Genomic DNA, 22,184 nt, shown 5'->3' on the forward strand with positions numbered 1-22,184 from the left:
CAGTTAAAGTATTCTAAAAACAGCTACAGTTAAAAATATTATTCCATCCAGTGATCTCAGGGTTGTTGCAAACAGTATTCTTTAGTATTCACCAAATGCCTGGGTAAACAAGAAAGTTTTCAAATTCCTTCTAAAAATTAACCTCAAAGTTCTACCCCAAAATGGACTTAATTCGTGTTCAGTTCACCTGCAATTATGGGAACTGCTTTTAGATGTAGTTCTGAAATTTTAAAATAAATTTTGTGAACTTGGTTAAACCGAACTAGTTCATTCCAAGCACCGCAAATGGCCAAATTCACACAAGCAGTCACCCTGCCACTGTTTTAAATGAAACTACGTAGAAGTTTTTTATGTGCTCTATTGTTTATATGCAGTGACTCACTGCATGGGTCCAAATGTTTCCCTTGTTAAACTTACCCTCCTTTTATTTTGGGGGCTGAAAGCTCTCCAGATATGTATTGCTAACTTACCACATGGGTTTCCATAAATTTAGCTGCAGTTTAAAGTCACCATTATCCCATTGTTTCTGTGCATTAGTCTAGCCTTTCACTGGGATCGAACATGAGGGAACAGAGTGACCATGTTTTCCTGTCACCATATGTCAAGATTGCTGGCTTATCATAGTTTACCAGAAATGAGCAGTGTGTTCCTGCATGCTGCCCAATGGTTCCTATTTCACTCCTATGCAGCATGAGCAGCAGAAACTAGAAGCCTCAATTAAACATGGCTTCCTATGCTGTCCAAACCCTGGACCATAGTCTGTTGCTCTTTCAGAAGTCAGCAATTTCAAGTTTTTTAAAAATGGCATGGTAGAGAGCAACAAACTAGGATCCTGGGTTGGATGTAATGGGAAGCCAAGCTTAATTGTGGCTTTCTGGTGTTTTGCTCCTCCCTTAGCGTGAGCAAGTGAGAGCAACTGGAAAACATGCACTAGCACACTGCCTGTTTCTGATAAGCCAGCAATACTGGCTTACTGTGACATGTGAATTAGGCAGTTTTTACTCTCCTGCTCATAGAGAGAAAAGCAACAGTACTATCAATTAAGTGGTTCTGGGTTACATTGTTTGGTCCTGTGATAATTATCCATTCAGACTGATTTTACTGATTCCTTTCCTTGCTATCATTGGATCTGTTTGTAACCAGGAGAGATCCTTCTGAATTAGAAGTGTGGCATCTATGAAAGAGATTAAGACTGTGATTTGTATACTAACCTCTAGTGCCATTATAGTCTAGTGTTACTATAAATTAATCCTCAATGTACTGCGGGGGGGGGGGAGAGAAGAAAGAAAGAAAGAAAGAAAGAAAGAAAGAAAGAAAGAAAGAAAGAAAGAAAGAAAGACACATGAGTTTTATTTCAATTAATTGCAGAACATCAGGCAAGACTCTCCTTTTAGCTGCTCTGGTGTAATATGAAGTAATCCCAGTAAACTTCATCTGAACCACTCCAGAGTAACTGAATATAGAATAGGGGCTACTGTGTATAAATAGCTCTACCTAAAAACATAACAAAGACTTCATTGTACTCCACAGTGCAGGGCCAATAAATGAATTCAAGAGACACTTAGATGTGTTTCTGGAAAAGGAGGGGCCTGAGTGGTCTGGTGGGAAAGCAGGAAGGTGGGATTAAGTTAAATTAAAATGCGGTTGGCATGTTGGGCTGGACGGCCTCTTCCTGCTCCTATCATCTTGTACAGCTTTTAAAACAGGCTCAGCTACAAATCAGGATTTTACACTGAACAAACAAGTCTTGTACGTTGTGGGATAAGAGCAGCACTCCAACTTGAAGGCAAGGTTTTTGTTAGAAAGATGTTTGCCATTAGGAATGCTTATTTCAGATGTGATTTTAAGTCATGTTTTCCACAGTTTTTAAGTTTCTGTATAGAAAGTGAGAGCTTTGAAATTTTAAGCAGAAGATAACATTTCTAAGGACTGGGGCAGAAATAAAAAATAACTAGGGCTTAGGGATCAGGAACAGGTTGTGGGATTCTGTGCTTCCTACTTCTCTCTAGTTTGGTATTGCATGCTATAGCCATCAATCTACAGATGCACCAAGATTCTCCATATGTGTTCAGAAGCATTGTGGCGATCAGCTTAATGGGGGTCAGTGAATTCAAGAGACTCACTTGATATATTTGGGGGGGATCAAGCAGGGTAGGGGGGTGCAGAGCATGCACAATTGCATAGCAGACTTCCAAAATCCTAGTTTAAAATTTACAGGACTTCCGGGTTAGTGCCATCGGCTAATGGCGGATTCCCTCCGAGCTCCGGAGGGAATCGGCTCCGCAGGAGTTGGGTCTTGCCGCCGCGGCGACCCTCAGAAATCACAGGCGATGAAGCCTGTGAACTTGGTGACTCGGCGGGCACCATTTGCGCCCCCCCAACCCGTGAAGGAGCCTTTTTAAAGGCTTTGGAACGGGGTGAGCGGCGCGGTGCTGAGAGTCGACTGCTTCTCCTGCCGAGTGAAGCCGCATGCCATGGTCGGAGAGCGCTGACTTCTTCTTGTGAACAATTGGACTTTAAAAGCAACAACCCGTGAGTAGTACGTAAATTGGATTTACAAAGAAAATATTTTTTTTTGAATTAGGCACGATCGGGGAAGGCGCAAACAGGAAGTCCGTCTCCCCGTCTTGTAAATAATCTTAAGCAAGGATCAGCTAACTAAGGTCGAGAGAATTTTTTCTTGTTTATTGGATAAAAGACATTAATTTCACGATTTGGCAGTATAAGTAATTTTACTGGAGGATAAGAGCTAATTTTGGGAGCTTAAGTGCCGCCACCCCCGGACCCGGGAGTGATCCGCGAGAGAGCCTGTTGAAGAGGTATTGAAGAGTTTGACAGCTGTCAAATTAGCTGTCAAAGCTGAAAAAGGGAACTTTGTTTTTGTTGTCTCTGCTGGTCATATTTGTTACAATTTGGTTATAATTTTTTGAAAACAAGGAAGAACTGATACAAACTAACTTGACTTTTGGATTTGAACTGGAAGGAATATTAAGTAACCAAAATCCCTCTAGAGGGGGTTTTGGGACATTACAAGAATGGCTGAAGGAGGGAAAATACAAGCTAAATTGGACAGAGTTTTTGTTCTCTTGGGAAAGTTACAAGGCCAAATTGATATTTTGGCTACAAATGTTGCAACTCTGGACTTAACAGTAAATAAATTCATTGAATTTGATAAGGACTTGACTCAGGAAGTTTATGCAGCTGGACAAGAAGAGAAACTTGAGAACTTTGAGAGTGTGGAGAAAGAGATATATGTTGTTCCTGAGGAAAAGGAAGGAGGAGCTGTAATGCTGCAGAGGACAAAGGAGAGCCAGAGGCCTGACATGATGGCTACAAAGGAAAATAAGAACTTGATGTTGAAAATCTGGTTTGAATTGGGGACTGAAGAATGGAGAGATCTCCTTATGTGGAGATCTGAAGATCCAAGGATTACAAATGCTTTGGGGGCATTTGGACTTGAAAGGAGTAAGAAACAAGATTCGGGCTCCACTTTTAAGTATGGAGGTCTGGCTGGAAGAAACATGGACCCCATTTGGCTAGAGCTTCTCCGAGATCTGGTGTTTAATAGTAAGGACTATCAAAAAAACCGGCAGAGAGGAATTGAGAGAGAATTAAGAGCCTCGGACGTGAGATCTCCAGGCTGATAGTAGATCAAGACTGATGGACATTTGTTGGGGATTGAAACCGGGAAAGGGGGGGGGTGGAGTTTGGGGATCCAAAGGGTGCATAATTACAATCTGTTTTTGCTTTTATTTTGTTTTGCTATTTGTATGAAAATTGGGGAAGTCGTGGAAGGGAATTTGGGTCGACTTTAGAAAAAAGTTTTAAGAATGAGAATTGATGTAAATATTGATGTTTATAAGGTAAAATTGGCTTTTTTAAAATGAACTAAATAGAAAAAGGTTAAAAAATGGGGATAAGAACTTGTTGAACTAACAATTTGAATTGGAATATAAGAAGGGAAGGTGTGGGGAAGTCAGGGAAATATGTTACAGGAAAATAAAGATTGTAAATTGTATGTGTTTTTAATTTTTTTTGTTTTTTCTTTTTTGATTTTTTTAATGTATTAAAGTGGAAAATTTCAATAAATATCTTCTTAAAAAAAAAATTACATCAGCGAGTAGCCTATAGGTGCATTCAAATGAACACCTCTCCATTTATTAAGCTGAGATATACAAAACCTTTTGCCCATGCAAGAACTCCTTCACAGCAAACAGAGACTGAACCAAGAAGACTCTAATTAAACATGGTTTCCCATTTTGTCTGAACTGGGAAACTGTATTTACAATCTTTTGGAACAAGACGGATTATTCAGTTACAATGTGAACATATCAACTTAAAAAGCAAAGATGTGACAATCCAAACCAGGCCTATAACTCACTGAGCGACATATACAAACATCTACCATTTATTTTAATCCTACCCATCCCCAGTTCAGATGTTTTGAAAATGAAAAGATGATTCAGGGTTTTTCTTTTTCTAGAAGCATCTCAGCAGATTTATTTATTTGTTTAGGTAGAACATTAATTTGTGTTTTCAGGTTCTGTCCCTGGCTCTCACCTACGAAAACTACCGTATTTTTCGCACCATAGGACGCACTGGACAATATGACGCACCTTGTTTTAGAGGGAGGAGAACAAGAAAAAAAAATTCCCCCCCTCTCTGCCCAGCGCCCCTTCAGCGAAGCGGCAGGAGGCGCTGCGCAGAGAGGGGGAGAATTTCCCCCCTCTTCTTTTCCCACTCTAAAACAAGGTGCCGTTTAAGGTGCGTTCAGGCGGCTACCTTGGAAGCCTGGAGAGCGAGAGGGGTCGGTGCGCACCGACCCCTCTTGCTCTCCAGGCTTCAGGTTCCTTTCGACCTGCTCTTTGGGGCTGGCGGAGGGAAGCCCACCACCAGCCCCAAAGAGCAGGTCAGGGAGCAGCAGAAAGGCGCAGCGGAGAGGCTGCTGCAATAGCCGCGCGTCACCTCTCCAGCTGGGAGAGGGTCGCGGGGGGCTTCTTTAGCCGCACGCGCGCTTTCCCCGCTGGAGAGGTGGTGCGCGGCTAAAGAGTCTCCTGCCATAGCCGCGCGTCACCTCTCCAGCCGCCAGAGGGTTGCAGGGCTATGCCGTCTTCGCTCCATAGGACGCACACACATTTCCCCTTCATTTTTGAAGGGGAAAAAGTGCGTCCTATGGTGCGAAAAATACGGTACTAAGCAGCTGACAGATTAGACAGTTTATGCCTATAAAATGCAAGGCAGACACAAGAGCAGAGCAGGATCAAAAGGAAATCTTTTATCGAGCCTAATGTTACTAGTAATACTTTGAATCACTGCATCAAGCCAATTTTCATGCTTGTTTTTAAGTTTGGTAGAAAAGTCACAAGTGGAAAAATTAAGTAAAGAACACTGGTTAGCCACAAAACTGGACACACCTGGCTGCATAACCACCAAAAGAAACTGACTTCATTAGTTCTAGGGGCAGGAGAGTAAAATTTATATATGAAATCTGCCTGCACCAGTAGAATTGCTGAGGCCAAAGGCTTTCTTTCTGTTTTTACAGCTGTGTCAAGTTTTGGGTCTCAACTCTTGCCAACAATCAAGAGTGCTGAAGGAGCCCAGGTTAAAGGGTCCCAAAACTTTGCAGCTGAGATTCAGATTGCAACAATTTTAACAACTAGTCTATGAATTAATACACCATTTAAAACAGGGATAAGCATAAATTTGAAGTGAAAATGCAATGGATTGCATTGGTTCAAACCATGCTATCCTTACATCTGTAATACCAGATGGCATGTTCTAAAACTAAACAAAGCCACCAGATCTGAAATATATAATTTTAACATCCATTTTCTCTACACATTGCCAGCTATGAAAGCAATGTTTCACTTGCCTTGCCAAAATATTATCTAAGTTTTATTTTCTTCAGCATAGTTATCTTTCAAAAGTATTTCAATTAACTACAGACCTTTTTATAATTTCTTCATAAAGCTTTCCCCTAAATGAGGTTTCTTTGTAAAAGTATAGCTGACCTTCCTTGTGCCTGTTACTTATACTGCTATATCTATATGCTATGGTAGTATGAAATTACCGATTTATGCTTTTGTATAGAACTCAAAAACGGATAGATCTCAAATCAAAATTTGAGTAAACAAGTTTCATAGGTTGAAATCCCCCTTTTGGCCTAGAAAGGTATGATCAATGTTCTGGAATGAGCACTCGTTGCTTTGAGATAGTTTACTTTCTCTGCCATGAATTCTTAACATAAAAGTGAGTCCTTCTGTTTTGAGGAACATCATTGTTTGGGTCAGCAGAACAAGAAAACTATGGAATCAGACTTCCTTACAAGCTAACAATAACAAAAATTAATAATAATTGAACTTTTCTGTATGTGAAAATTCAGAAAAATATGTATAAAGCAAACAATGACTTCACATGTTTTATTCTGGCCTTCATATACAGCTTAAGAAGCCAGTGCCAGATATCTATCTACAAAAAGGACAAGGACTTAGGGCTTTACAAATGTTATTCAATCTATACTCTGTCTTTCAATACCACTCCATTTTCTTCTTTGTTACTAACCCATAACTGAAATAAAGCTTGCAGTAGTTTCAACCACACAAAGTCTCATTATAGTTAAATGATCCTCTAAATTAATTAATAAAGCAGGTATAATAGTTTGCAAAATGAGACATCCCCATCCCTATTAGCAGGGCTGGGGAACCAGAGAGTCTTCAAATGCTGTTGAGAGTCCAACTCCCCTCAGCTCCAGCCAGAATGGTCAGTGAGCAGGAAGGAAGGAAGCTGGAATCCTACAACATCTGGAAGGCTTCAGATTCCTCATCAATGATCCATAGGTTTGCAATATTTTTTTCCTGTACAAGTATTTTTATTTCTCAGGTAGGAAATAGCAATGTTTTGAACTTTAATCTTGGCTACATTTAGAGATGCAACACCTCCAGAGATTTCGAAGCCACAGAGAATAATTGCTCTAGAATCTCAAAACTAAATCAACCATCACCGGAAGGAAGCAAGGAGCAATTCAAAGAAAACTAGGCCATGTATGGTCTTTTCATCATGATGGCAGGGCTCTCTAGATTCAGAAATGCATAAGGAATTTGTGTGCTATATATGCCTACAGTTTACTCAGGAATAAGGCACTCTACTGTAGACTATCTGATATAAAAATAACAATATTATACATCCTTTTCTTAAAAACCATATCACTCATTCAAAGAGAAAAAAATATTGCACGAGAAATTTTCTCCTTATAGTGTTCCCCAAAATTTTCAGTGTTCCCACTGGAAAGTTATTTTAAAGTTCTTGAAAAAATATTCCCGTGTTTTCCCCTAGGCCTTCACATCATTAACTATGAGTTGGTAGAATTACTACTGAGAAAGTAAAACTGAATACCTTATAAAAAATATCCCATGGCAATGCCAGGAGGGTTTTTTTCTTTTTCTTCTTCTTTTTGCCTTCCCTTTTATTACATGACGGGCTTTGCCTTTTAAATCACATTGGTGAAACTGACCAAATCGAGCATATTTTCAGAAAGCATAATTTGATGGGATTTGACTTTCTGAAATAAATACTGCTTGATTAGCTAATTGTTAGCTTGTTGCTCTGGGCAGCTGATGGTATATCCTTGACCTTCCAGTGCTCTGACTGCTGCTTACTATAATTAGTTCTCAGCATTAGGCGGCACACTTTTTTATAGACTGGGAGGATGATTTGAAAACCTCCACTGTGAGTACATCATAGGAGCAGCAAGCTGACTTTTTCTCAGGTACAGAATGATGGGAGTGTCTAAGAGAGTGGCTAACACCTCTCTACAGCAACCCATGAAGTCATAGCAACTGCTGTCCATTCTGTATAAGTAGTCAGAATGCAATTTTTTCCCATCAAGGATGAACACTTGCAAAGAATCAATCCACAGTGCAATAACTGGACACCATCATTAGATTATTTCTGGCAACAAGAAATCACTGGCCAGTTGGTCAAACCTAGCATTTATACCTCATTTTGCCAAGGTCTGCCTACTTACTATCCAGTGGTTGAGGAGTTGCCTGCTAATCTCACACAGCTATGCTAAGGATTTCAGCCGAACCTAACAACCTACAGGGCTGTGGTGAGAATAAAATGGAGAAGGGGATGCCACCTTGAGCTCCTTGAAGGCAAGGCAGGTGGGATATAAATGCCATAAACAAAAACAAAAAAAATGGATGAATACATATTAGCTGTTGCTGTTACCTCAGTGTGAGGTATTTAAATTTAGTTTAAGATGAAGTTTATGGCTAGCTGTACTTGCATGTGAGAAAAGATCATTCGAAACATCATCTGTTCACTGTTCTGCTCCGTCATTCTTCCAAATACATTAAATAGTAAAATTTTAGATGGACCACATGGCTAAGGCAATCTGAATTCTGAAGCACTGGCTTCCTGACACCGACACAACATGACAGTCATGTGATAAAGGAATCTGTGCCAAAGACTACTTACTCCCATGACCTTCCCACGTTGCTCAACATCTTCCCACATAGAATGAACTATATAGCGACACATGTATTTTCCTGTTCGTCCTTCTTGCTTCATTCGTACTAAACACATCCTAGAGGATAGCAAAGGAAACACATTAGATTCTGGAAATCTTGACTTAAAGAGTATGAGAAGTACAAAGAAGGAGATGCAACTGGTGCATGACCCAGGAATATAGAGCAGCAGCGTGTCTGATAACGTTAGCACCATCCTGTAGACTGTAAGCTCCGTGGGACCATGGACATACCTGTTTTTACTATAAAACTTTGGTCAAATGTTCCCTGTATTAATAACAACAACAAAAAAAGAGGATCCAAAAGTGGCAGAGACCAAGCACCGTAAGCTCTCACTGATGGAACAAAAACCAAATGTTTTTTTCAAGTAACACTTAGCCCAACGCTTTAAAATATGCTGTATATTTGGATGTTTAGTGCTGTCACAGAGCAGTGTTGCAGCACCCTGAATGAGGTCATGGAATCTGGAGAGTTTATTTTTTAAAAAACAGTACCTCGTTTACAACAACTGCCACTTGAGGTTAAATGACACAGGTTCTTAGATTTTCTAACTACATCAACACAGCTGCAAAACTTTTTATTGTTTTACCATAAGGTCATGTTTTGTAATATATTCAATTATTCAACAACCAAACCATATTTTGAGTATAGGGAAGTTTTGCTTTAGAGATGTATTAATACAGTATCTGGGATTTTAAAAAATACTATCCATGTTATTTTAAAAAGATAATTACCTTAGAAATATGAACAGGGCAAGTTTATTCTATGCTATGGGCATATATCTGTGGAACATATAATAGGGCCTCAAGAGAGGATATTTATTTATTTATTGAACTTGTATACCGTCCTATACCCGGAGGTCTCAGGGTGGTTCACAGACCTACAGGCAGGTATCAACAGGAAAAAGCAACCTTTCAGGTGGCACTTCTCTCCTTACCTGCTGCAATCCTAATAATTATCATGCTTCAACTGATGCCATTTGCATTTTTTTAAACCTGCTAATTAAATGCAAAGATCAATTTAATGACTAGCTTGGTCCTCAGATATCTTTGGTTTCCAACACCTCAGCCTGGAGCAAGTTGGTGTGCAAGCTGTAGGATGTGTGTCCAAAATGCACGGCTTGTACTTGGCCACTGAAGACGGCTTCTGAGTACTCCTGGGATAGCCATCCTCAATTTTGTTTTGGGGTTTTTATTTTAACCACCATTAAGCAGCTAGTGCTCTCTAATAAAACATCACAGTTTCCCACTCTCCTGTTCAGCATTTTAGAAAGAGGTAAATAAAGGAGGCTTGCACAATGAAATTGATGAGCACAGGGCTGCCTCAACCTGACATCTTCAGCCTTAGGGCAAAGTGCAATCTGAGTTGTGAATGCAGGTAACACATAATAGCTTGAATGATTAAAGTATCAATGAGATGTAATTAGCTGCAAGGGTACCAGAAATATTTGGAATACATTCAACACTTACTTTTAAAAATACAAGTACAGCAATTAGCATGGCTGCTTTCAGCTGCTGTGATGGCCATCTACAGAGCTAGTTACTAGCAATTCTGTGAGTCTAACATCAGCAATGAAGAATGAACATTCAGAAGACAAGATCATTACTTTTATTATTATTTATTGCACTTATTAGTCAATTTTATTTACAAAATGTAACCCAAAGCAACTTGCAAAATTGGTTTCTGGCCGCAAGATTCAGTTTCAACTTAAATTTGGTGCAGGGTCCAAGCCACAGTCCACTTCAGAAAAAGGAAGGCTCCCTTTGCCCCTGCTGCAGGGTGGATAAATAAAGCCTGTCACAGTGCAGGCAACTCGCTCCGGGACTTCTTGTGTTGCGCTCAAAATGAAATATCTGTAACTTTTATTTGGGGGTGGGTGGGGGTGGAATTTAAGGAAATGGTATATCCTTATTAGGGAGTGAATTCTGACAAATTTCAGAAGGATACAAGCTGTGGTTTTCCAGCAAGGGTAGCCGTTGCAGTTGGGCGGAGAGGGGAGATAAAAAAGGAATCACTTAAAGTTAGTATGAATTTTTATTTGTTTTAGTCTATTGTGATTTTTACTTTCTCTGTGTTTTAAATTACGGCTGTAAATTTTTAGTGATAATTTCATTGTTTTATCATTTTTGTAAACTGCTTTGATTTTTTTTTCTACAAGTGGTATATAAATTGTATGAAACAAACAAACAAATAGGTACCAGGGTGGGGTGGGGAAACAATCTTTTATTTTCGCAGCACTCACACTTCTGAACTCCCTGCCTATTGACACCAGGCAGGTACCATTGCTGTATTCTTTTCAGCACCTTATTAACACATTTTTGTTCAGACAAGTCTTTCCAGACATACATGTGATGAATGCATATGATTTAAGCTGTTTCATCTTAACTGTCGAGTTTAATTATACAGTGGAACCTCGGCTTTCGAACATAATCTATTCTGGAAGACCGTTTGACTTCTGAAACATTCAAAAACTGAGGATCAATGGGCAGTCGGCAAAATCCATTGAAAAAATGGAGAAATGTGCCTCGGAAGTTGTTCGACTTCCGAGGCATGTTTGAAAACGGAAGCAATTACTTCTGGGTTTTTGGCATTTGGCCTTCGGCTTCCGAGACGCTTGAAAACTGAGGTTCCACTGTATTTGAATTCTTTAAATACTTTTATTTAAAGAATAAATCTTTTATTAAAATGTTAATGCTTGTTTCTTGTAAACTGCTTAGAGAGTCTATTTCCAATCAAGTGAAATATAAGTTTGTTAAATAAATAAAAATAATTAAATAAACAAGACAGATATATGCTTCCGCGCTTTTGCTCATATACAGCAAAGGTTATTTTTCTTCAACATTCCTCCTCAAGAACGCTGAGATTGGAGAGTCAAAGTAAAACAATTCCTTTTGATTACAAGCTTGACCTGTCAATCACAAGAGAGCATTCCGCTTAGCTTTCCATCCTGGTGTCTACTCTCCCTTCCCTCACAGCCTACCTAGTATTTCCCTTTCAATGTAAGCTTAAATACATTAGTTTTGCTGTTAGCAGAAAAATTTCTGCAACATTTTTAGACATCTTAATCACTGAGGCACCACGGGACCTCACTTTACTTCAGGTACCTGGTCAGATCCCCAGTTCACCTTGGGACATAACCAAAATCCCCCCAAAGCACCCTATATTAGCTCAGGATTCACGTGTCTCTGCGTCACACCTTTATTTCCCCAAACCAGTGATTAATGTGCTCTAATAAGGGACTTTCTTAAATGCACTCATGAGATGCATACACACTTTAATCTTTCAGCTGTCTCATTTTCTGAATGCCTGTTGTAAGCTAACACCACACACCACTGGAATAAAGTTCATAATATCATTTGGAACCCTGAAGTAATTGAGAAAGCTTGGAAAAGGAGAGATGAAAAAAAAGTACACATGCTATCTGGGTCATGTGGTTACACTTTGTTCGGTGACACCTTTTGAGCGTCTATACTGGTAGACTCAAATCTAGTGCTATTAACTTTCAGAGAGGCAAGCAATTGGAAAAATAATTTCCTTCCTTCTGCATCATTGCTATATCACTTTGACCTTTTCAAACACGTAACTTTAGATGAAAACTATATTTTGCCTAATTATTTTTCTTGGCCAGTTATTTAACAAATGAAGGAAAAACTCACTTTCTGAGGTGTTAAACATTCTACATGCAACCAACCTGGCATTCACTTAATCTGTAGGTACATTTTAGAGGTGCAAATGTAAATGTCAATGGTATAATTTGTTAAAGGCTTCTGACAACCAGAAAGTAAAATCACCACAGGTTCTCACAATTCAAACCACTTTTACGTAAATGTGAGATTTTCCTATAACAGCTAAATAAGAGACCTTTCCATTCAAGGTGAATGAAACCTTTATATATTTATTTATTTTAAAGTTATTCCTAGCCATATCCTTCCCCCTACTAGACTTTAGAAATAACTACAAATATTAGGCTTCTTTGACCTTTGTTTTTTAAAAAACTGCCCACAAGTCCAATATTTTTGTCACTAGCAGTGACAGACTTCTGTAGTTGGTATAGATGTTGCAGAATTCAGAAAATACAGCTTTTGAGGGGCAGAAAATATAGCTTTAAAGTTTTGCTTACCAGACGTGAAGCTGTGCTACTAAAAACCATGAGTTCAATGTGTCAGGCATCTGAAATTCTTAAAAAATATATATAATTATTTTTAAAATCCATTACTTTAATCTTTTTTTAAAAAAAGTAAATGAATTTACACAAATGTATTTTTTAATGTTTGACACTTTATTATGTTTTTATATGTATTGGAAGTCACCCAGAGTGGCAGGGGAAACCCAGCCAGATGGGCAGGGTATAAATAACAACAACATAAAATACAATAATAAATATTGTAACAAAATCAAATGTTTTCCTATGCAAAGTTTAAAAATGAATGATAATTTGCTATGCAGTTAATACCACAAGGAAGATAAATTGCCCACCAACAAAACCTCCATCTTATCTGGATTGAGCTTCAGCTTATTGCTCCTTATCAGGTTTTAGACTGACCTAGTTTCTGTTTCACTGTTGGTGTGCAATTCATAGAACAGGGAGATGTCCAAACTGTTCTGGATGGGGCTGGATACAGTGGGGATTCATGGGCCACCCACGGCATGCAGCACCTTCAAATGGTTAAGCCTGATACACCAGCTGCAGCCATGGGCGTAGCCACAGCGGTGCAGCTGCCCCCCATTAAGTAAATAAACAGAAATGCTTAACTAGCTGCCTGATTGTATTGCAGGTATTTTGATTTTGCCTCACCCCCCAGCATAAAGCCTGCCTCCCCCTTAAAATAAATCCTGGCTATGCCCATGGCTACAGCCTGTCTTTAAAAAAAAAAAAATGGGCAGCAGCTATCCACACCCTGGTAACTCATCTATATTATTGCAATGTGCTCTAGTGCTTTTTAAGACTTTTTGGAAACTTTTGTTACTGGAAAATTGAAGAACTAGGCTACTAACTAGGATAACTTCTTAAATAACTGTAGTGGCTGCAGTATATTTCCAGGAACAGTTCAAGGGCATTTAATGGCTTAGGACTCAAGACACTTGACCACACAAGCCTGCCCAAATTTTACATTATATGAAGGCCCTTCTCTAAGTTCCTGACTCCTAAAATTAGGTGATTACCAGGCAGAGGCAGTTTTATCACCCATTATGTGGAATGCCCTCTTGAAGGACTTTTGCCTGGTACCAAGTCTCATGTCTTTTCCAGTATATTTGCCCAGGCTTTTCAGCATGTTACCAAATCTCTTTTAAACCAATGGTTCTGCTAGACTTAATACTCTCCTGTGCTTCTATTGCTTCATGTACATTTTAAGTTTAATTTTATTTGCTATTTAATTGTCAGAGTCAACTTTGGTTTTTCTTAAACTGGAGAATCATAGAATTGTGGAGCTGAAAGGGACCTCAAGGGTCATCTAGTCCAAACTCCTGCAATGCAGGAGTCATAACTAAATGCAGGAATCGCAGCTAAGCATATAAACATTTTAAATAAACAACAAATACTGTATTTTGAGTGAGCAAGGTGTTAACATAAGAATGTAATACCAAGATCATGAACTATCATCATTAATATACTTGCCTTAAAATGTGTCCTGCGACCTCTCACCTCCGCAGAGGAGGAAGACAACCCCCACTGTATCCCTATGGCTCTGGGGGATTTTCTCAGCTGTGACTAGTGGTGATCAAAGAATGCTCCCTTTTTAGCCTCAGACGATTGGTCCATATAGCTCAAAATCATCTGCATGCTGACTGACAGCAGATCTTCAGGGTTTCAGACAGGAAACAGGCCTACCTGAAGATGGCAAGGACTAAAACTGGGGTGCATGTACTCTAACACTGAACTATGGCCCCCTCCCTTCAAGCTGTAGCTGACCTCTGGAATGGAGAAATGATTAGCACTCTCAAAATTATCACTCCCAAATATCCAATCTTACGAGTGAGAACCAGATTGGCTCTCTAGTTTCTGGGAGCTTCGATTAATTAAAAAACTGCAGGGATGAGAGTGGCAGCAAGCAAAACTTATGATGAACCCAACTGGTGTAGTCCACTTGTGCGTTTGATCCTTGCTCTTCATGGCTTAAGATGGGGTGGAGAAGCTGACCTAGCAGATTTCCTAAAGAGCCTACATCAAGGATACTTAAAGGATCAATTCCTTCTACCAATCTTGCCAATCCACTCAAATCACTGGAAGAAGTCTTCCTACATCTCCCAACCCCATTTGAGCATGATTAGTGGGAACATGTGGGAAAACTCTGTTACCGCAACTTTTCTAGAACTCTGTATCTTCAGAGATTCATATGGCACCTTCTCTGGGGACATCTCACCACTTTTTTATTCATTTTTTATTCATTAGGCAAGCCTTCTGTCTGCAACTTGGTTAATTTTACATGTTTACTTCTTTAGTTTTTGTGGTTTTGTTGATTCTGTTATATACTGGAAAGATGAGGAAAAATGGATTAATGATTTCTGGTTGTCCACTCAATTGCTCATTATACACTGATCTATTAGTTGAAAACCACTCTCTTGTTTAACAGCCAAGTCATTAATTATTATTGCAGGGCCATATTAATGATAGCTCTCTTCCAAACATGGGCTTCACATTCCATTCTGTGCTTGAATAATTAAAGGATCATAGGATGGTTGAAAAACAAGTTGAGCATACAGGAGTGGCAACAGGGCAGGAAACTCAGTGCCTGGGTTACCTGCAGTGACAGTGAAGACTAGTGTTTTCATATTGGTAAGATTTGGTTTTTTTAAAAAAGTAGGTTGGATATGAATGACCTCTTTCTTTTCCTTTTAAATATGCAATATGTTGCCTGTATAGCGGGCTTTGTTTCATAAGAACTGTTCCTTATAACAGGCAGAAATAAGTGTAGGCATACACACTTACAAGGAAATAAGCAAGATTTGAGCATTAAACCCACGCTGCAGGCTGTCCTACTTCCTCCATAACCTAAGGGTGGGGATGTAATAGAAGTGAATAAGAGATGAGAGATGGAAAACTTACTGTTAAAGAATTCCTCATAGTCTGTTTTCTCCACACAGCATGTGTACATTCGCAGGGCTGCTATTTTGATTTTCTGGAGAGGAAAAACAATTGCTTTTACTACTCACAACATGCGTAATGTGAGAGTTTTCATTAATCACACCAAATACACTTCTTCTGCTATCAAAACTATACATTTGTTTAGGGACTGTAATAAAATAGTCTGGCTATCTTAAAACATTTGCAGAAATAATTGTGGAAATGGCCTTCAGTCTTTTGAGATACTTATATTATTCTGCTATGTTTGTTGCTATTTTACTGTGAAGCACTCTCCCATACTAAAAACAAACCAAAATACTAAGTTAACTTTTGGGTTATCATATCGATGACTCCAAATGCTCAAACTGTCTAGTCAGCAGTGCACCATTTTTATCAACATCTGTCAAGGTTTTTTGCATGCATTTCAGCTCTTCACACATTTAGGCCATCTAAACTCCTGTTAATGACAATCATGAGCAATACTGTTTTCTAATGTGTTTGCTGTTTCATTCCATTATATGGAGATCTGATGAGTAAGTTCATAAATGAAAAAAATATCTGCATACTGTACTCACTTCTAAGACTAGCCCTTCCAAGGTCTCGTTTCATGTATACCATTTATACATTGACACATTAGTCAATATTCCAGCCAATATTTTTTTCTACTCCGCCAATAAAAGTTGACACAGTTCCATGTTCTTAAGTCAAGAAACACATTATGTTTACTGGATTTTCCTGCCACAGAATGATATTTTGTTGGGCTGGCAATATTCTTAAACTTATACTGGCTAGTAGCCACCATCTCTTTTCAGTCCAGGAAATTATGACTAACCAATTTATTATTTACACTAACAATTTCTTGGGCAGTAAAAATTATAGCAATTGATTAATTAGTTCTTCAGGTCCTCTAATCCTAACCCTTCCCCTTTCTAAGAACTCCAACTTGTCTAGACCAGTTTTTTTTAAAAAAAACCAACAACAGTGTAGGAGACTGCAAGCCAATTTCCAGACAGGTTTCTGGTGAGCCTCTGCAAAGTTAAAATAAAGACAAAGAAAGAGCAGGACGCTCAATACTCCTCCATCTCAGATCTGGGAAAAAGCAAGAGCAGCAAGAGAAAAAGACCCTCAAAGGGCCCATAAAGGAAATTATAATGAAAACAAAGATCATCTGGAAAATAAGCTGAATGAGCCCACAGTGACAACATATCAGAGAATATATGGCACATGTGAAGGAGCACATGCTCTGTGCAGTTTTGAGTACTAGGCTCAATGAATGCATGTATACAAAAGATGGACTGAGGATCTTCACCCTATGCAAATCACCCCACAAGTTTCAGCCCCATTCTATTCCCTATTATACTTGTTGCAGTGCAAGCACAAGATGTGCAAGAGAAGCAGATGGGAAAACCTCTGACTCAGTTGCTGAAATACAAAACTCACTTCTTCACTACAGCAAAAGTGTGCTCTGGCATTAGCCCAGGCTCCACCCACTCCAGATTTTTTTAAGCCCCTTGTGTTGGCATTCCTGTGCTATGTAGAACTTTTTTTTTTTTTTTGTTAGAACTAGAGCCAAAGGATTCAAAAGCACAAGGAGTCCCTTTGTGCTGCTGCTAGAAGCCCAGAGCCTAATGCTATATTCCAGAATCTAGATTGGGCTCTTTAGTTCCAATTTGATTGGCCAAGTATTTATTTAAACTGCATCTCACAAGGTTGCAGAAGCACCCAGAAATCCAGGTGCTATTTAGTGAACTAGTTGACATTCTTATTTTTTTTTCCCTGTGTTGTTGGCAGTAAAAGTGGAAGCACACATGCTTAGTATGAAACAAGAACCCAAATGTAATCCCTGCCATCGCCAGCTAAAAGTGTCAGGTTGTGTGTAATGTGAAAGACCCTGGCCAACATCCCTAGAGAGCCAATATAAGTCAGATGAGGCAATGCAAGACTATATGGGCCAGGCCAAAAATGTCTGATCTGGTATAAGGCAGCTTCCTATAGGGCAAGCATAGGGAACATCTGGCCCATGGGGCAAACCAGGCCTGCCAGGGGTCCTCATTTGGTATGTAAATCCATTTCTCCTCAGCTACACGCATCTGACATCAAGGTAATGCTGTGGCTACAAAGCACAAAAAGGAGTGTTGGAGTGCACTCCTCATCATTCTTCTGCAAATGGGACTTGTATTTAGCACATTTTAAATTTGGTTCCAAATTCAATAATTGCTGGGATTGGCTCCATTAAGGAAAAAATCTTCCTTTCCAGATGAACCCTGAATTTAAGCTGCACTTGCAAAGGAAGGAAAAAAAGAATCCATGTGTACTAAAACACCAGACACCACAATGGAATCAAGGTAGCTGATAAGCAGGCAGAATAACTCAAGTTATATCTAAAACATATTGCTAACCATATTGCTATGTGAATTATCTATATGAAGCCACAGGGAGAAGTCATTTTTCTCTTCTGCAAGCTTATTCTGAGGAGACTGTGGAGCTCCTAAACCATTTGGGGAGAATGAGGGAGAAGCTTAACCCAGATATGACATAGGTACTGTGGGTGGGACAGTTGACACCTTTGTATAGAGCTTTTCAGCCTGTCCTTGACACTGTTGCACTAAACCTAAAGGATCAGTTGGCAGTTAGTTGGTATTTCCGGAATTACTGCTGTCTGGGAAAGCTCTGGTGATGATGGTAGCTTAGGCTGGTACTCCAACTGCAACCCTATGAGAGAGGTCAGATCTCGCCTCAGTCATTCATGCATTTGTCACATCCAGATTGGACCACTGTAATATTCTACATGGGGCTGCCTTTGAAGATGGTTGGGAAACCTCAGCTGGAACAAAGTGTAACCAATCGGTTACAGGTGGGTATAGTCAGAACATACTACACTGATGTTGTATCAGTTGCACTGGTTGCCAGTTCATTTCCAGGCCCAATCTAAGGTTCTGGTTCTTACATTTTAAGTCCTGAATGATATTGAAAAGAATGCCTATACTCATTACCTGTACCGTGATCTGTGTCACAGTAATACAGTGGTACCTCATTTTAAGAACAGCCCTGTTTACGAACTATTCCGTATAAGAACTCCGCAAAACTGGAAGTAGTGTTCCGGTTAGTGAACTTTACTTCGGTCTAAGAACAGAAGCCAAATGGTGGAAGGGCACCGACAGCGGGAGGCCTCATTAGGGAAAGCATGCCTCAGTTTAAAAATAGCTTTGGTTTAAGAATGTACTTCCGGAACGGATTAAGTTCATAAACCGAGGTACCACTGTATAGGGCCTTCTTGCTCTACTACTAAGTTCAGTAGTAGAGTTATGGGACTGGAAAAATTAATCCCAAATGGAATTGTAATAACTGACTAGTAACTTCAGTGTGCTTTCTTTCGAATAACCTCTCAAAGTATTGTTACATTGTGACACCATACTAACATTCCAACTATCTTCCACCAAGTTTTCCCTCAAGTATAGTAATTAGAACAGCAAACATCTAGATTTTGCTCCCATCTGCCTTTGTAAAATTTCTAATAGTTGGTGCAAGCATAGAAGCTAAGCTTTAAGTTCTCATAAGATTCTTAGTTCTTTCAAGAAGACCAGCTCAAATAAGTATCTACCACTTATTTTTAAGAACCTTCCTTTAAAGAAATAGTATTTAATTTCACAAATTGAACAACTCCATATTACAGGAATGTTTACAGTATTTTGACTACATGGAAAATTATAAGTATGACAGTTATAGAAATGCTTAATTTAGTGAAAACTCCCATTTTCACATCCCAATGCCATAGGCAGTTTGACAGTATACCACATCCAATTCCAACTTGACAGCATGGGCAGGAGGGTCAATTGTGGTACTGAAGAGAAGCACTATAACATAAACCGTACTTTTGATTGATATAACACTAGACATAGGTAGGTACAACTTTCTAGTTCTCTTTAAAAACATAGTTGAAATCCCAGGAAATTGGTATCTGGAGGGCTCAGATAGGAGGCAGTTTTTTTTTAAGCAGTGAGGATAGTTAGTGGATGAAATGAATCCAAGAGAGGTGATGGAATAATCATTTCCAGACCTCAGACTAAGTGACCGTAGGCTTGCTTGTGAACACTATCGTTGGTGCTTACTATGGAATGCAATGTTTGTGAGAGTCAAGGAATCCCATGTATGCTAGCCAAACCATCTGCTCAGTCAGTCAGTTTTTATAGATTCAGCTACATCCATGTCTATACAACATAAAATCACAATGCAATCCAAGCCAGCCAGATCAAAATTTCACAGGGCCCAGGATGGAGCTTCATACCAGCCCATGATGGTATATGGGGTCATTACTAGAAATGGGGCCTCTGAGAACTTTCCATGTTACTAAGGTGCCAGGCCAGCAGCAGAAGTAGTCCAATAATGCCAGTGGCATTATCCTTATCTTCAAGTAATAACATCTTAAAAGATCAACAGGCTTATCAAATCAATGATTGTAGAGATGGGTTGGCAGACAGTTATTTTGTTGTGTAACATCAGTATATGCTCTTGAGATGTTTTCATCTAATCTAATTTTGATTCATTGTTGTATCTGGATAAAATTTTACTGCACTGCTTTTTATATTATATTTATTGTGTTATTTCACTGTACACTGCCCTGTCATGGCAACTGCCCTGAAAGGAGGTCTATAAATCTTTTAATAAAATAAAATACACACACAGGAGAAGACTAAAAGGAACTGAAATTAAAAATAAAGCTTCTAAACAAAAGCAGCTGGTGCATTTGCTACGGAAAGAGGAGCATTCCAGGGGCTGGGGGTGAAGATCAATCTATCTCCTGGACAAAGCTCAAGAGATACCATCACCACCACACCCGGAATTGCCCCTGTCCCATCCTCTTTAACAAATTTAGCAAGTCACTGTGTACACCCCCACCCCATCCTATCAATGTATTTTTAGACAGGTCATTCAAGGTGAGATATGAGCTCTGTTGTTGTTTTAGACATATTTTATGTTTATAATGTATTTTTACTTCATTTGGCCTTTTTTCACCCAAAGAATTTTAGTGCCTTTGAGCCCCTGGGGGTGAGACATATTGATAATAGAAAAAACTGCTGTAAGACACTCTGGGATTAAGTGGAATATCAATAAATAAATCAGATGGTAGTTCCACCAGAAAATGTGGTACAAATATCCAGCCAGTCCACTATAATTGGCTAAAATCTGCACATACACAAGCTTTTAACCATTCAGATACAAATGTGAAGTAGCATTGCAATCCTACAGATGTGTACCTGAGAGTGAGCCCCTACTGTACTCAGTGGGACTTCCTTCTAAGGATTGCACCGTAAAAGACATTCAGACATGTGCTTGTAAGCAGAAGTTTGAACTACTTTATTCTGGTAGTCCTTCCTGATTTAGAGCCACTGAAAACAAGATGAATTTTTTACCCATTTGTTATATTTTAGTGGTCCTGTGAAACCCATTGCTTCTATTATCTTCGTGAAAGCACCTACTTTCTCTTCAGATGGCTGAGGGGAGTCTTTGGCTGTAAAAACCTATAATAAAAGCAAAGAAATATGTTAACAGGAGTCACATCTTAATCAACAAAGCATTGTCTGCAAATTAAAGCTACATTAAGCCAAAAGGTATGCTTCACACATTGGAGGAAAGGTATTGTCCAGGCCAGCCCAATCTGGAGTAGGAGGTGGAGGCTGCCATGCCTATCTGCCACATGCATGGTCCTATTTGACCAGGCCACACAAATGTGAAATCCGGTGTCTGTGTAGCCTTGGCGGTGTAAGTGACTGTGCAATGTGGGCTCGTCTGTGTTAGACTTTATGCTTCTATATCACATTTACATGTTATACATGTTTGTGGGCCTCCAGTAGTCCTGAAGATGGGATAAGTGTATCCCACGAGGTGGGAAAACATTATCTTTCCACATTGTTGGGAAGAAATCAAAGCCATTAAAGGTAAAGGTACCCCTGCCCGTACGGGCCAGTCGTGTCCGACTCTAGGGTTGTGCGCTCATCTCACTTAAGAGGCCGGGAGCCAGCGCTGTCCGGAGACACTTCCAGGTCACGTGGCCAGCATGACGAAGCTGCTCTGGCGAGCCAGCACCAGCGCAGCACATGGAAACGCTGTTTACCTTCCCGCTATAAAGCGGTACCTATTTATCTACTTGCACTTAGGGGTGCTTTCAAACTGCTAGGTGGGCAGGAGCTGGGACCGAAAGACGGGAGCTCACCCCGCCGCGGGGATTCGAACCGCCGACCATACGATCGGCAAGTCCTAGGCACTGAGGTTTTACCCACAGCGCCACCCGCGTCCCCTGCCACCCGCGTCCCCTTCAAAGCCATTACATGACAATAAAAACAGTGTTTCTGATTACCTTTGTCACTTCAATAATATTCTTAAGCCTTAAAAAAACAACCATTGTTCCTAACATGGGAACACATAAAAACCACACAGCATGGTCTGCAACAGTAACAGTAACTCTGTGTTCCAACTGGCGGCTGGACTAGTTGAAGAGAGTTAGGAATGAAGGCCACATGTTTGCGTATGTGGCCACATGGTTGCCTATGAGAAATAAGACGTCCAGCCCTATGAGATAATATATTATTAGCAAT

The 22,184-nt window shown here is 39.7% G+C and overlaps 2 protein-coding genes across 5 annotated transcripts in view; one reads left to right on the forward strand and one right to left on the reverse strand.

The window, feature by feature from the left end:
- The window catches only part of CEP250 (centrosomal protein 250), a 133,247-nt gene that overhangs the window by 37,263 nt on the left and 73,800 nt on the right, over positions 1 to 22,184 (forward strand). The gene's annotated exons all lie outside the window — the stretch shown is intronic.
- The window catches only part of LOC128416280 (ubiquinol-cytochrome-c reductase complex assembly factor 1), a 42,186-nt gene that overhangs the window by 12,455 nt on the left and 7,547 nt on the right, over positions 1 to 22,184 (reverse strand). For all 4 annotated transcript variants that reach the window (XM_053393814.1, XM_053393813.1, XM_053393816.1 and 1 more), the window contains 4 exons: positions 21,003 to 21,110; positions 15,574 to 15,646; positions 12,649 to 12,706; positions 8,479 to 8,587 (listed from right to left, as the gene is read on the reverse strand). In XM_053393814.1, the coding sequence (XP_053249789.1) occupies positions 8,479 to 8,587; positions 12,649 to 12,706; positions 15,574 to 15,646; positions 21,003 to 21,110 (348 nt within the window). The remainder of the gene's footprint in view (positions 1 to 8,478; positions 8,588 to 12,648; positions 12,707 to 15,573; positions 15,647 to 21,002; positions 21,111 to 22,184) is intronic.

The sequence above is a fragment of the Podarcis raffonei genome, chromosome 6 (assembly GCF_027172205.1).
Source record: "Podarcis raffonei isolate rPodRaf1 chromosome 6, rPodRaf1.pri, whole genome shotgun sequence".
Taxonomy (NCBI): Eukaryota; Metazoa; Chordata; class Lepidosauria; order Squamata; family Lacertidae; genus Podarcis; species Podarcis raffonei.